This window comes from Neomonachus schauinslandi, chromosome 11, assembly GCF_002201575.2.
Source record: "Neomonachus schauinslandi chromosome 11, ASM220157v2, whole genome shotgun sequence".
Classification (NCBI taxonomy): domain Eukaryota; kingdom Metazoa; phylum Chordata; class Mammalia; order Carnivora; family Phocidae; genus Neomonachus; species Neomonachus schauinslandi.
The window spans coordinates 89263533-89279435 of NC_058413.1; the positions used below are offsets into that span (position 1 = coordinate 89263533).

Here is a 15903-nt window from a genome sequence, read left to right on the forward strand (position 1 = left end):
CTTAAAAAAAAAAAAAAAAAAAAAATGTAAAACCCATTCTTGGCTCTCAGGCCATACAAAAAGCAGCAGCCCACAAGCTATAGTGGACAGGAGAGCGTGAGGGGTCCGGCGTGGGTGCTGGTGACTCCAGCGTGCCGATCAAACTGCGCCAACAAGGCCCGCTCCCCATCCACACAGCACAGGGCCAGCTACGCATCCAGGAGGACTGTTGTGGAAATAGACCTACCAGTGGATGGTGGACAAACCCCACATCAGCTCACTATATTATCAGCCTGCTTCTTCATTTTTAAACACAAATGAACTAACATTCACCAGACGTTGAGAAAACCAGCAGCCTGAAAAAGAATGACCAAAATAAACAACCAGAACCAGATCCCAGAGGAAATGAGATCATGGATGGGTCAGGAGATAATTTTTTAAATGATTCTAATTAGTGTGTCAGAGAAAGTCAATTTGGACCCTGTAAAGCAAGAGCAAGATGCTAAGAAAATGAAATAGAGAGTCAGAGGGAAGAAAATTAAAAATATGATTGCCAAATTAAAACCTTCACTAGAAAGGTTTGGAAGATAAAGTTAAGACAATCTACTGGACTGTAAAAAGAAAAGACATAAATGGGAAAAGCGGGAGAACAGAAGCAATATACAGGATCACTCTAGGAGATTAACACCTAATAGGGTTTCCAGTAAGAGGAAATAAAGGAAATTATCAAAGAAATAACAGAAAAAAATGTACAGAGCGGAATAATGATGTAAGACTTTAAATCGAAAGGGTCCAAAAGTACCAAGTACAATGAATGAAAAAAAAAATCCAACCTTGACACAGCCTTACAATACTTCAGTACACCTAAGATAAAGAGCATACCAAAATAAGCTTCCAGAGAAGGAAACTAACAAAGCAAGGAAAAAAAAAAAGAATGAAAATGAAAAATCAAGTTAACTGTATGAAAATGATAATCAAACTGTCATCAGATAAGTCTTGTTAACAACAATGGATGCTTGAAGTCAACAGATCAGTGCCTTTAATGTTTTGAGGGAAAAGAAATTTAAATTCTGTATTCAGTCAAACCATCAATCAAAAGTGAGGGCAAAATAAAGGATTCAAGGTTTACCTTTCATGTGTTCTTTCTGAGGAAGTACTTAAGACTGTACTTCAGCTAAGTAAGAGACTAAAGAGAGACATCAAATCCAGAGAACAGTGGATCTAACCCAGCAACGCTGCGACAGGATGTCTCAAGTTGACAGCCATACAGCATGCCTATAAAGAATCAGCTGTCCAGATTGGAGCAGCAGGAGAGAGTGTTCTGGAAACAATATTTCCAGGAAGGAAGGCCTTATCATGTAATGAATTATTAAACTAAGTGGCTGGGTAATTTCAAAAACAGAGTAAAGGCTCAGGATTCTTTTAACCACAATTAAAAAAAAAAAAAAGAGGCAACTAGAAACTTTATGAAAAAGGAAAAACATTAAAAAATGGCTCAAATATGAAGTGAACTAAAAAGCAGCATGATTTGGAGGAACTGCTGGGATGTGAGCACAGGGCATCCATTTGACCTAGACATCAGACGCATCCTCCTTCCAGGGGCATGGGGATCTCAAGTACTGGGCAGGTGGGAGAGGAACTAGAATCCCAGCACTCTGCTTGAGTGTGTAGTGCACATTAATCTGGCCACCATAATGTAAACGCTGTTTACTTGCGGGCAGCTCAGAATCTACTTACAGACAAAGCACACAAGACTTGATTACAATCATGCAACAGAACATACCATAAAACAATGTGAAATACAAGCATGGCTGACAGAGAAGTCAGGAGACAGCAAAGCAAGTGAAGGCTAGAGGCACGGACGGATATTCTTAACTGACAGAGTGACAACCTCAAGGAAAGGGATCAAGGGCTACAGGTTTCAGCGTATTTAGGATTCCAAAGGCAATTTTTAAAAACCCTAAAAATAATAATATAAACATTAAAAATTGGAAGGAGAGGGGAGGGAGGGTGTGAAATGTATAAAGGAGCTAAACCTCTCCATCTCCACTGTGGGGGACCAAGAAGGTCAAAATGTGACAAATCAAGGAGTTGCATTATCTCACTTTTCAGTTAAGGGTCTAGAGGAGACTACCAGAAGCACTAACCCCAGAAATTCTCTTCATGGTAGTTGCTTCTGGAAAGTAGGACCAGGGTGGGGCAGGGTGGTACAAAAGCCTGTTCCTGGCCATGTATATAAGCCTTTCAGTACTATCTGATGACTTGACCATGTGACTGTATGACTTTGATGAATGGCCTACCCCTACGACAGAGAGACCTATTCAGTAGTTCCAGATTCTGTATTCAAGAAAGCTCCATAAGCATTTGTGATGAATAGTTCTAGTTAAGAATCACACTACTAAATAAACCTCTAGAGTTCCATTCAAACCTGAGATACTGTGGTTCTATGCTCTCATAGGATACTGAAGCCCACGGAGGTGGGCTAGCCAGCGATCTGATTCCTCATTTTCCACTGAGAGAAACTGAGTCTCAGAGCAATTCCATGACTTGCCCTGGTGTCACCCACTGGCCGAAAGCCTGGGGTGTTTCTCATGTTAGACGATGGGGCTCTTCAACACCCCGCCCAGGAGGTAACCTTTCTGGCAAGACTTTCCCTGTTGGTCACTGCTCCGAGAACTCTTATCCTTCAGCTCAGCTGCAATGGGAGGCCTGCCGAGAATACCCACAGGGGATGGGGTGACAGGCCCATGCCAGTACGTGCTGGAGTGGAGCCCACGGAGCCTGGTACTGAGCCTTCTCCTCCAGTAGCTGGGGGACCTCCCCACACTGCCCTATTCTGCCAGGGCTGGCCCCATGCTGGAGCACAGAGAAAAGAGTCAGGCCCCACCACTTCCCTGCGCCAGAGAAAAGGTGGTATGCAGAAATAGAAGTCTGCTAGCACCCGAAACCCAGAGGAAGAAGGCCTTAATCAAACACTTTCAGTTACAGTGACTGGAAACCAAATTTGAGAATGAAGGCAGGACTCTACAAATTAGTGGGAGAAAATTCTTAGCTCTTCTAAGGACCTGCTGGTTTTTCTTAACTTTGTTTTTTGCCTTTGTTTTTGTTTTGTTCTTAACTTTTTTTTTTTTTTTAAGATTTTATTTATTTATTTGAGAGACAGAATGAGAGAGAGAGCACATGAGAGGGGGGAGGGTCAGAGGGAGAAGCAGACTCCCTGCTGAGCAGGGAGCCCGATGTGGGACTCGATCCTGGGACTCCAGGATCATGACCTGAGCCGAAGGCAGTCGCTCAACCAACTGAGCCACCCAGGCGCCCTGTTCTTAACTTTTAATTGGTAAATACATTGTACAATATAAAACTTGTATGTGAATACACATTTTTATATATACACACATATGTACGTAAATATAAAATAGGTACTGTTTAAAGACCTAAAATAAAACAAAAGAACACCCATGCACGGAGCATGCAGCATGCAGCCCGAGAAACTTTGGATGTCCCCTCTGCCCTCCCCCTACCAGGGATAATCGCTTTGCTGAATTAGGCATTCATCATTTCTTTCTTTGTCTTATTAACTTTATTATTTATGCATACATCCCTAAGCAGTATATTGTTTAGTTCTGCTTGTTTTTCAACTTTATCTAATTGGAACCACACTGTGTATATTTTGTGTCTTGCTTTTCTTGCTCTACATGGTGAGATTCTTGATGTGTGTAGCTGCGGCTCATTCATTTTCATTACACGGAAGAAGCAGTCCAGTGCAGGGAAACACCTTGATTAACTTATCCAGTCTATTGTTTGGTGATATCTGGATTGTTTCTAGTTTTTTCTATCGTGAACAATGCTACCAGAGGAAACTTTTATGGGAATGGCTAGTTTTTAAAATGCTCCTTCCAAACAAGCCCTCACTCTGGACTCCAGGGGTCCTGGTTTTGCCTCTGTAAGGAGCACAGGGAAGAAAACCATGCCTATAGCTAAAGTATCCAGAGTTCTCTGCAAACAAAAGAAGATGTGATTCCTAGGTTCCCTCTACTCCCTGCCCCGGCCTCACTCACACACAGACGCCTTCCTCCTCTGAACCCGAGATTCCACGCCCCTGCTCTACATTGGGGAAAACAATTGGCCTTTTTAGACACGGTCTGGATTTCTGAGTCACACCTCTCTCTCTACTATCCCCACCCCCCCATGTCCCCCAGGTAAGAGAGAACAGAGATCTTATGAAAGGGCTCCATTGATGGCCATAGGCGTGAGAGCGTGAGAGCTAAGAAGCAGATGATCCAGGCTCTGCCCTGCATGGACGGCCGGGGCAGCACTGACATGCCAGCCATCTGGCCCACTCGGCCCTCACGTTTGCCACATGGCCACAGGGGGAAGAAAGGAAACCTGCCCATGGTCAGGGCCAGGCATTTTCCCACGTTATCTATACTGTTCCATTTAAGGCTCATGCAATCTTAAAGGGAGAAACCCCATAACAGAAGATGACTAACACTTAACCAAATATACATCATATGCCAGTCACTGTGCCAAGTGTTTTATATGCCTTATTCCATGGGTCATAACCCATGACAATGATGATGAGATTAATTCAGGAAGTTAAGACCAGCATTTAAAAGGAAACAGACAAGACTGGAATTCAGTTGAAAATACTAGTGAGTGTCCGGTAAAGTAAGGGTAAGTATTGTTTTGTGAACCTTTTGTTTCTCTTATATCCACGTGTGTTTATTCATAAGTACCGGGTCACAATGTAAGATGTATCTCTCACTCTGGGCGGAGGCTAAAACATTTTCTTAATCTTAGCCGGACATGGGGCGATTGCTCACGACCCTGAGATCATGACCTGAGCAGAAATCAAGTCGGATGCTTAACCGACTGAGCCACCCAGGTGCCCCTAAAACATTTCCTTATGTCATTTGTTTCATAACCATCTCAAGATATGTTCAGTTACTAACCTAATTTAACAAGAACATAACTGAAGCGACTTCCCTAACTACATCTGTGTTGCACACCACAGCCATCAACTGCCCCCTCAAGCTCCTGACAGAACAGCCTCTTCTCTGTTCCTCTTTCCTCCTCCATGACACATGCTGTTCCCTCAGCCCCAAATACTCCCCCACCCCCCTCACCAGCTCTTTGCACAGCTGGTTCCTTTCCATACTGCAGGTCTCAGCTTGAGTGTCAGCTCTGCAGAGAGCCCTCCTGGGCCCACAGCCCGAGCAGCCCCTCTCTAGCTCACGGCCACTGAAACGCTTGTTTCCTTGTCTGCTAGCTGCTTCTGTCCCTCCATTACAACTCCAAGGACACAGCAAATACCTAATGCATACACCTAGCACAGCACCAAACATGGAGAAGGCACTTCGTCTCTGTTAAACGAATACAAAAAACTTACCAAGTCTTCACAGCTGGTGAAACGGCAAAGCCAGGATTCCAGCACAGATGATGTCTGACCCGAGGCTTGCTCTTCAGCTCTGCACTACACTAAACTCAGAAACAGCATGACACTGTCTCAGGCCACACTTAATTAGTAAGAATTAGCACTAGGACAGGACCCGAGCCTGTCTCACTCCAACACCCCCGGCTCTCTCTAGCGTGTCAACAGGGTGGGGGGCCATGAGTGGCTCCAACGGGCAGCCTCTTGGGGACAGCTGAGAATTTGGGAGGGATAAAGGAGAATGCAAAACCTTCAGGCTGGAAGAGAAGAAATTTGCCAGTGAGTGGAGAGATAGCAGAAGAAATCAGGAGAACAGTCAGCTCAGAAACTGGGGGTGCAGAGGGCTTCCCTCAGCAAGCAGTATGATGGGAAGGACGTCTGGGGTAATAGCCAGAGATGTCAGAAAAACTCAAAATGGCAACTGTGCAGGGGGCTTCGGGGGCAGAGGCTGCAGGAACCATGCCTTAAGGCCTCTCCAGGCAGTGTTAAGAGCTGGTGACTCAGACTCTGAGATTGGAAAGGTGGGGCCAGGGCCCAGAAGACTCCAGCAAAGAGGCCAAAGGAGCCGGCCACAGGAATACTTTGGCAATGCCGCCACCTCGTGGTTGTGGAACACTTGGCCCACAGGAAAAACAGCCTAGTCAGTTTGTGGGTTCATTTTTCAGCAGCATTTAGGAAGCACCTAGTGGGTCGAAACCTCTGTTCCCTACATCCAGGCAATGACCAAACCCTGTTGAGTTTACTTCCCTCTTTCACATAGTAACTGGTGGAACGTCCCTCCCCAAACAAGACTACAGGCAGAGCGGGTGTCTTATTCATCTCAAGCTCCAGGACCCAGCGTAGGGCCCCGCACGTGAGAATAATCATAGCAGCTATTATTCAATATGTGCTAAGTGTTTTTAAAGACATTAGTGTGTCTGAGTCTCACATTTTACCTAGGAGGTACCTAGGACCTCCGAAGAGAGATGTCAGGTAGGCGCTTATTGCAATGAGCCTGGAGTCCTTGGAGGGAGGGATGGAGATGGAGAAAGAAACATGGGCATCACCACACACAGACGGTATTTAAAAACCAGTACTTCTCAAAGTCTGATGTGCATGTGACTTGCTGGGGGAGGGGGGGTTGCGTTTAAAACACAGATACTAATTCTGACTTCGGAGCGGGGTCTGAGATTCGGCATGTCTAACAAGCTCCAGGATGATAGCCGTACGGCTGGTCCACAGACCACACTTTGAGTGGGAAAGAATCTGGAACGGGGGTTAATGAATTATGGCCAGAGGCCATAAACAGGCTCCGTGGCCTGTTTCTCTACACCCAGCAAGCGAAGAGTGGCATTTTCATTTCTAAAGCAGTTGTTTAAAAAAAGAGAAAAAATAAAAGGAAGAATATGTGAAAGAGACCACTGATGTGGCTCATAAAGCTTAAAGTATTTCCTCTCTGGTCCTTTACAGTAAAAGTCTGCCAACCCCTGATCTAGACTATCATCCAGGGGACAGGGTGTATGGCCATACGAGAGAGAGAGGAGGGCTGAGACCTGAAACAAATTTTTATGACTTCCACTCACCGCGCCTAGTTTGGCGAGGGAAAATAAAAGTAAAATGAGCTGCGTGTATACTAATGTTTATGCAAAGACAGTGAGCCCCAGAAACTATGAGTTCACATCTGAAGCCCCCAGGGGGGTAGGGGATGGTAGTGGACAATACTGGGGAAAAGGCAGGAGACATCTGGGGTTCTGAGTGGGGAGGAAGACCTGTAGTGAGTGGATAACTGACTGCCTCTTTCAGTGCTTAGCTTAAAAAAAAAAAAAAAAAGACAAAAATAGAAAGCCAGGGCAGCGGCCACCACCACCTGTGTGCGGTATCACAGAAGTACTGGAAAAATAAAAGGAAAAGGCAAAGCTGCGAATTCCACAGGGTTTCTCTGTGCAGCAGAACCTTCTGTATTTTGACTGAGGGTGGGGAGTGTGGGCAGAGGGACTGGGGAAGGCGAGAGAAAGGGGTGGCTGCAGAACAATGACCTCAGAGCCTATAGTCTGGGGGCTGCCCCAAGTGGTGTTTGGCTACAGAGCCTTCTGTCCTGCTACCACCACCCCCTGTTGAGGGCTACATTTGCTTAAATGTCAGCGCCTGAGAAAATAAATACAGCTGTCCATTTCCATCAACTCCAACCAATCAGGATTGGCTCGCTTTCAGCGGAGGACCAGGCTGCTCTGCCTTCGGTCATGAAAGGCTTCCTTGTTACACATCAAGTGTTCACATATATTTCCAAAGGACAACAAATAACAGCACCCTTTCTTGGGGGTGTAGAAAAGATTAAACCTATCAAAAGGGCTGTGGAAGGGTATCTGTAAAGCCAAATTACTCTTAAATGCCAGAGGACAAACAAAAAGATAGAAGGATATTACAAAACTGCCGCATACGACAAAGTCAATCCCAGAATTTCCTAGTTGAAAGGAATCTTCGAGGTCAACTGGTCTCTTTCATGCTTCCAACAAGGCTGCCTATTAAACCTAACCACCTAAAGGGGAAAAGCCCACATCACGCCTAGCTTTTGACATGGAAGCTAAAACAAAATAAAGGAAATAAATAAGTTCTTCCTCTTTTTTTTAATAAAGATTTTTATTTATTTATCTGACAGAGAGAGTAGGAGAGAGAGCATGTGCAAGCAGGGGGAGTGGCAGGCAGAGGGAGAGGGAGAAGCAGGCTCCCTGCAGAACAGGGGGAGCCCAATGCGGGACTCAATCCCAGGACTCGGGGATCATGACCAGAGCCAAAGGCAGTCACTTAACCAAATGAGCCACCCAGGCGCCCCCTCTTATTATGATTATTTTTTAAATTTTATTTATTTGAGAGAGAGAGCGCACAGAGGGAAAAGGAGAAGCAAACTCTCTGCTGGGTAGAGAGTCCAACGCAGGGCTTGATCCCAGCACCTCGAGATCATGAGCTGAAGGCAGACACTTAACCGACTAAGCCACCCAGATACCCCAAATTCTTCCTCTTCTTAATTAAAAATCCTGGCAACCCAAAACAAATCTCTGCCTTTTAGCCCATGAATTCCTGCCCTTCCCAAGTCCATCCCCCTCGATTGCACTCACTGTCTCCCGGACTAAAAGTGAGTTCCTTCAGAGAAGTAACTGGTCTTTGCAGCACCCTACACACTGCTCAGCCCCACAGCAGCGTGGTGAGCGAGTCCTCTGTCTACTGAAAGATCTTAGTTTTTCTGCCACCTACTGGCTGTGTGATCTTGGACAAGTCACTTAACTTTTCAAAACCTCAGTTCCCTGACCTGTAGAGTCCAGTCATAACTGGGCTACCTTCGAGTATTATATACGATAACACATGTAAGATAATTAGAATGGTGGCTAGCACAATAATAAGAATTTAGTAAGTGTTGACAATCATTATTATTGGGTTAGTAGATGAAATGTTTTATACCAGGAATCACACTCCCTTCCCCAAATATACTACACCAACCTCAGCACTACTGACATTTTTTGTTATGAGGTCCCATCCTCTGTTTTGTAGACTATTCAGGAGCATCCCTGGCCTCTACCCTCTAGGTATCAGCAGCACCCCCTTTTCCCCAGTTCTGACAACCAAAACTGTCTTCAGAATTTGCCAAATGTCTCCTGGGGAGGCGGGGTGCAAAATCCCCTCCTGCTTCCATTGAAAACTGTTGCACTAGAATATGCAAACCGGTTTTGCAGAGGAACCACCACACCCCCTAATGTCCCACCAACCCCCTCTCCCCACATGAAGCCACTTCAGCCACCACTTGCTCACCACTCAACTGCCGCGGAGGAAACAGGTGATAGGTGCTGTAAATATCATTGGAGAACTGCAACTGGAGCTCAGGGCTGCCCGTCAGGAGCTGGGCCACCTGCTCTACCTGAAACGGTGTCTTCTCTAGGATTACAACAGCATCCTCTCCATCTCCATCCCCAGAGGTCTCATTCACCTGTAGGCAGAGACACCATCAGTGAGCCCAGGAGCAGAGGCAGAAGCTCTGGGGCCTCCTGTTTCTTCTCCCAGAGCAGCCACCTCATTAACCCAAATCCTTGGGGCAGCACTCACATCTTTCTTCTGAAAGATGCAAAGCTTCTCCACTTTCTACTTTAGGCTTGCAGGGCCTCTGTCAAATTCTCCCCACTGCACAGATGAAGAAACATGTCAGAGAGTAAGTGACTTGCCCAAGGTCACACGAATAGTCAATGTGGAAACAGAAACTAGAATCTGGGTATCGCAATTAACTCCTAGCTCAAAAGTTCTCATGGCTAAAATCTTCAGCAGGTGCTACAGATGGTAGACAGGTGAGGCTAAGAGAACTAGATGGAATCTTGCAAACAAAACAAGAGACACACAGGCATGGTAGCCTAGGGCCAGGTCCCCCTGATCCTCCCAAAATGAGAGCTCTTGCTAGGAGTTCTAAGGAACCCTAATACCTACCTGTGGCTGGGCCTCCTCACTAGCTCCCAGGACGGTCTCAGTCTCTCAATCCCTTCTATAGAGCTGAGCACATGTTATTAGAGCCAGCTGTACCTGTCTACTCTGCATTCCTGAAAATCAGGGATGGTAACTTTCATCTCTACATCCCCAGCACCTAGCTCAGTGCATGAAATGTGCAACTGAATTAGCAATTTAATAAACTGTCTCCTCAGGGCTGAGATCCTATCTCCTACAGTCTCTATGTCGTTCCACAGACGATCCAGGAACACTTACTGGTTCCCAGCACCTTTATATGTTAAATGAATACATGATGAACGGTTTGGGAATTCAACAGCTGATTTTTAATCTGCAATACTCTCTATAAATGTTAGTTACTTTTAGTAAAGGAAGACTTAGGAAAATTAACCCTACGTCCGTGGATTTCCTTGATTCTAAGGGTAAACTTGTCTCCTGTACGCCCCCGCTCTCACGCAGGCTAGTGGTACACTCTTCCCCCCCGCCCCAGTAGTGCTATTGGTATTTTCCGGCCGAGCTCCGGTGTAAAAAAAAAAAAAAATCCGCCTCCAAGGCAGTGATTGGCTCACTGCGACCCCCATCCCCTTCCCAGGCTGCCTAATGGTACCTTCCCATGGAGAAAAATGATTTTGTCCCTCGCAGACTCCCTCAGCACTTTTTTCACTCTAAAGCCGGAGAACGGTAAGCGCACAGGGGCGGAGGTACCATTCCCAACGCCCGCTTCCTTTTCTTCTATGCTGGCGGCTTCCGCCTCTTCGCCGTCCAGTTCGCGCTTTCTCTTGCTGGGTTGAGGCGCTAGAGCCGCCATCCTGCCTGGCCAGAGCTGTGCGCCTGCGCCAACCCCAGCCGCGGCCCCGCCCCTCTCGGCGCTCCGGCGGCTGCCGCGTCCCGCTTCCGCGAGCGCGCAGCGACTACAACTCCCGACGGGCTTCGCGGACGCGTCTCGGAGCGCTGGTCCCAGTGACCTGTTCGCGGTGAGCGATTTAATTCAGGCCGCTGCCCGTTGTTCCCTGGCGCTGGCCGGCCTGAGTTGAGCCTGGTGCTGAGGGAAGAGAAAAGAAGGCAGCGAGTCTCTAACCAGGCCGGCTAACGATGCTGCAGTGGACGGGGCACCCCTCCTCCCCCCCGCCCCCCCCCCCCCCGCCGCCCCGGGTGGCCGGAGCTGGAAAACACCTTTGGACTCCATGGATGCTTTGCACCTGACACCTTGAGTTGAATACTGACGTTTTCATAAGAATACCAACATTGCTTAGTTAGCGTGGAAGGAATTGTTTCTGAAACAAATCTGTTGAACCAATCTTATTTCTTGGTCGATTTTTTTTTATGAGAGTCGTTAAACCATTTTCATTTTTCACCCATTTTCATTTCATAGAAATTTTCATCGTGTTCAGTGCCGAAAAGAAAGGTAAGTGAGCAGGGCAGAAATACATTTCCATACCTTCTTTTCTTCCAGGCTGGGGGCTTCTGCCTCCTCTGTTAACCTAGTTTGCACGTGTGTCTGCTATCCTATACAGGGATGTGATTTGCAGCTCGAATATGAATCATCTGTCAGTTTCTGTGCTTTTCTTTTTCCATATAAAATTTTATAATTTCTCCCTTTGTAAGTTTTTTGGGGGGGGCCGTTATTTCTGGCTAGTCCCTTTTTCCTTGATGTTATTTGACAGAAATTGTTTCAAATTTAGTCAAAAATTTTGCTGTTTTCGCCAATGTCAGTTTTATTTTGTTTTTTTTTCAGACAAAACTAATGAGGGAGGCAGTTTTTGCAATTTTCAGTCAGTCAATAACAAAGTGTATTCTATGTCCATGACCGTTTGCTTTTGGATTGATTATTTCTACCAGAAATATTATTATGAATTGGATAAAAGGCCATTTGTGAAGAAGAGAGCATTAGTAGGGAGACTTAGGACCTGGAATAATTATCTTCAGCCAAAAACTTGTCCACAAGTTTCCTGGATAACATCCCCCACCTTCTGGGAGTATACAGCAGGAGGTCATAAACTATGTGTAAGACTAGAACAGATGTCTTTGCGGGTAAATGGCCATAGCAAAACCTGTTCAAAAAGTCAAGGCCTAGATGTTATGGAAATTTCTAAGTTTGCATTCTCTTTCTTTCCCTTTTTTCCTCTCCCCCCTCCCCACACCTGTCTCCCCCTCTCCTTCTCCTCCCTCTCTCTCTCTCCTCTCTGGAAGAGAATTTGAGCAGAATATCTATGTTTTAACAAAAAGAGCACTGAATTAGATTCGTAAAGTCTGGCCCCAACACTAGCTGTGCAACTTTGGGGAAATCACTTACCCTCTCTAGGCTTCCATTTTCTTTGTGCCAAACACTGTCCATCCTGAACAAGCCAGGGGAGATCTTTACTTTCATAGAATTCACATTCAAATGGAGATGAGGAAAATAGGATAATTTTAGATATGATTAAGTGCTATTTATAGAGTGAAACAGGACAATGTGATAGAGCCTGGGGATAGGGAGGGATAAGGTGGTCATGGGTGGCTTCTCAGGGAGGTGACACTGAGCTGAGACTTGAAGGATGAGAAGGAACCAGCCTGTGAAGAGACCAGGGAACGTGTATTTCAGGCAGAGATGTTAGAATGCTGAAGACCCTAAAGTAGTAACAAGCTTGACATTTTTTGGAAACCAAAATGGCCCTTGTGGCTAGAATGTAGTGAGCCAAGAGGAGATACAAAATGAAATTCTGGAGAGATTTAATTCATTAGTGGCAAATTCACCGACACAGGTGTAATTGTGATTCAAATATCCGTGAGGTCAGAATTGCATTCCTAAAAAGGCCTGGCTCAAGGACAGGATGAACTCATAGGAAGCCTCAGCCACCAAAGGACCTCTTAGGATCCCAGACAGCACAGTGCAGCTAGCCTTGATGGCAACATCACAGGGCTTCGCTTGGCTCAGGGGCATTTGTCTGTTGGTGATGTTTTAGTTTCTCTTGCTTGGAAACATTAGAAGGCCCTGCACTGCCACATTTAATAGCCATTAGCCATATGTAGATATTTACATTTTGAATTAATTAAAATTAGATAAAAATTCAGTTCCTCGGTCCAACAGCCATGTTTATTTTTTATTTTTTTTATTTTTTTTAAGATTTTATTTATTTGTGAGAGAGAATGAGAGACAGAGAGCACGAGAGGGAGGAGGGTCAGAGGGAGAAGCAGACTCCCCGCTGAGCAGGGAGGCCGATGCGGGACTCGATCCCGGGACTCCAGGATCATGACCTGAGCCTAAGGCAGTCGCTTAACCGACTGAGCCACCCAGGCGCCCCCAACAGCCATGTTTAAAGTGCTTGATAGCCTCATACAGCTACGGACTATCACACTGGGCAGCATGGATGTGGATCATTTCTACCATCACAGAAAGTTCAACTGCAGTATTAGAAGGTTATTACTGGCAAGTCTGTCAATAAGCATTAATCCTTCAGTCTTCTTGAGGAATCTCAAAACTACTCCCAAAACCTTTTTTTTTTTTTTTCCCATTTTATTTTAAAGAAGGACTAGACACTTCCATTTCAGGCCTTATGATAGATGAGATATCCTAAAAACAGGTCAGCTAAAAACACCTGAATGTGAGGTGCCTGGGTGGCTCAGTCGTTAAGCGTCTGCCTTCGGCTCAGGTCATGATCCCAGGGTCCTGGGATCGAGCCCCGCATCGGGCTCCCTGCTCGGTGGGAAGCCTGCTTCTCCCTCTCCCGCTCCCCCTGCTTGCGTTCCCTCTCTCGCTGTGTCTCTCTCTGTCAAATAAATAAAATCTTAAAAAAAACAAAAACAAAAACAACACCTGAATGTTCTGGCTGCAAAATTAAAAACATCCATTTGGTTATATTGCTGCTCTCTTAATAAAATTTTCAGAAATGAAAAATGTGGGAGCATGAGTCTATAGAATGGTTAAGTGGACACTGAAGCTTAAGTTCTAAGAGTGATTGCTGGTTTCTGGAAGTCTAGAGCCTTGAGCATTCTTTTTTTTTTTTTTAAAGATTTTATTTGACAGAGAGAGACACAGTGAGAGAGGGAACACAAGCAGGGGGAGTGGGAGAGGGAGAAGCAGGCCTCCCACGGAGCAGGGAACCCGATGCGGGGCTCGATCCCAGGACCCTGAGATCATGACCTGAGCCGAAGACAGACACTTAACTGACTGAGCCACCCAGGTGCCCCTAGCCTTGAGCTTTCATTGTGATGTTTAAGGCACAGGAGACAAGCCCTGGGGGTTTGTGCCAGGTGAGGGATTGGAAGAGAGCATTTCCCTTAGAGTCAAGATCTCTAAGGTCCACCACCTCAATGGAAGGGCCAACTACTAAAAACAAAACAAAAGCTCCCCACTAAAGGAGACAAGATATTTAGGAAGGTTCTCTGTCTCAACATCTGGCTGTGTAGGGAAGAAAAAAATCCCCTGAAAATTCATAACCACAGGCCAATCTTCACGCAGGTTTAGAATTCAGATTTGTACTATGTGATCCAGGAAATTCAAATTGAAAAGTTATTTAAGCTGGTCTTGTATTTTTCATTGACTGCTTACTCTATGCTAAATTGACTCCAGAAGAAATGGAAAATCTCAACAGATCTACAACTCTTTAACGCATTGAAATTGCGGTTTTAAATCTTTCTCCCACAAAGAAAATGCCAAGCCCAAATGGATTAACAGATGAGTCTACCAAACATACAAGGAATAATTGAGTTCCAAGCTTTTAAACTCTTTAATGAATAGAAAAAAGGGACCACTCCCCAGCTATTTTTCAAATGAAGAATAATTAACATACAATATTGTATTAGTTTCAGGTGTATAACAGTGATTCGATATTTATGTACATTACAAAATGGGACATCTGGGTGGCTTAGTCAATTAAGCATCTGCGTTCAGCTCAAGTCATGATGCCAGATTCTTCTCCCTCTGCCTGCTGCTCACCCTGCTTATGCTCGCTCACTCTCTGGCAAATAAAATCTTTAAAAATATATGTATACATTACACAAATGGTCACTACTATATGTCTTGTTACCACCTGTCACCATACAAAGTTGTTACAATATTACTGTATTTCCTATGCCATACATTACATCCCTATGTCTTCAATTATTTTATAACTGGCAAATTGTACCTCTTAATTTCCTTCACCCATTTCATCCACTCCCCAACTATTTTAGAAGGCTGGTTTAACCTTGGTAACACAACTGGAGAAAAGACAATTATGGGCCAATTCTACATACGAACATAGATGTAAAACCCTAAAGAAAATGTTAGCAGTCTGAATCCTGTGATTTATAATAGAGGTAGTTTATTCATCATGGACAAATTGAGTTTACCCCAAGATTGTTAAGGCTGGCTTAACATTGGAACGTCTTCATTGTATTGACCAATTTAAAAGGGTAAAAAAACACCTCACCTTAGTAGATGGGGGCATTTTAAATTTAAAACACATTCAAGATAATGTAAAACTCTTAACTAGAAAGAGGAGACTTAAAACTTGTTAAAAGAAAATTTGCACCAGACCAAAAATCTCTAACAAATATCACATTTAACGGAGAAATGTTAGAAGCATTCCCTTTAAAAGCATAAATGAGACAAAGATAGTTGCTATAGTCACTTTCAACATACTGGCGGTCCTAGGCAGCACAAAAAGACAAGGAACTAAAGATTTGTGTTTTGTTTTGCAAATTATATGATTATAGGGGCGCCTGAGTGGCTCAGTTGGTTAAGCGACTGCCTTCGGCTCAGGTCATGATCCTGGAGTCCCTGGATCAGTCCCGCATCGGGCTCCCTGCTCAGCAGGGAGCCTGCTTCTGCCTCTGACCCTCCCCCCTCTCATGTGCTCTCTCTCTCTCATTCTCTCTGTCTCAAATAAATAAATTAAAAAAAAAAAAACCTTTAAAAAAAATTATATGATTATAGAAACCAAACAAAGTCTGTGGTCTTTTAAGTAATTCAGCAGGTTGCTTTATATTAGATCAATATGCAAAAGAACTGTGATCCTTTCTACCAGTAATAGATAAGAGATATAAAAATACCTTTTACAGTGGCAAGAGAAAAT

At 44.8% G+C, this 15903-nt stretch overlaps 1 protein-coding gene across 2 annotated transcripts in view; it reads right to left on the reverse strand.

Moving 5' to 3' along the window:
• The window catches only part of DCPS (decapping enzyme, scavenger), a 35033-nt gene extending 24323 nt beyond the window's left edge, over positions 1-10710 (reverse strand). The window contains exons 1-2 of one of the 2 annotated variants that reach the window (XM_021696400.1): positions 10476-10710; positions 9191-9365 (exon numbers count right to left, since the gene is read on the reverse strand). In XM_021696400.1, coding sequence (XP_021552075.1) covers positions 9191-9365; positions 10476-10676 — 376 coding nt within the window. In that variant the 5' untranslated portion in view covers positions 10677-10710. Of the gene's footprint in view, positions 1-9190; positions 9368-10456 lie in introns of both variants that reach the window. The other variant, XM_044919431.1, reaches the window with a different exon arrangement.
• Positions 10711-15903: the final 5193 nt, after the last annotated feature.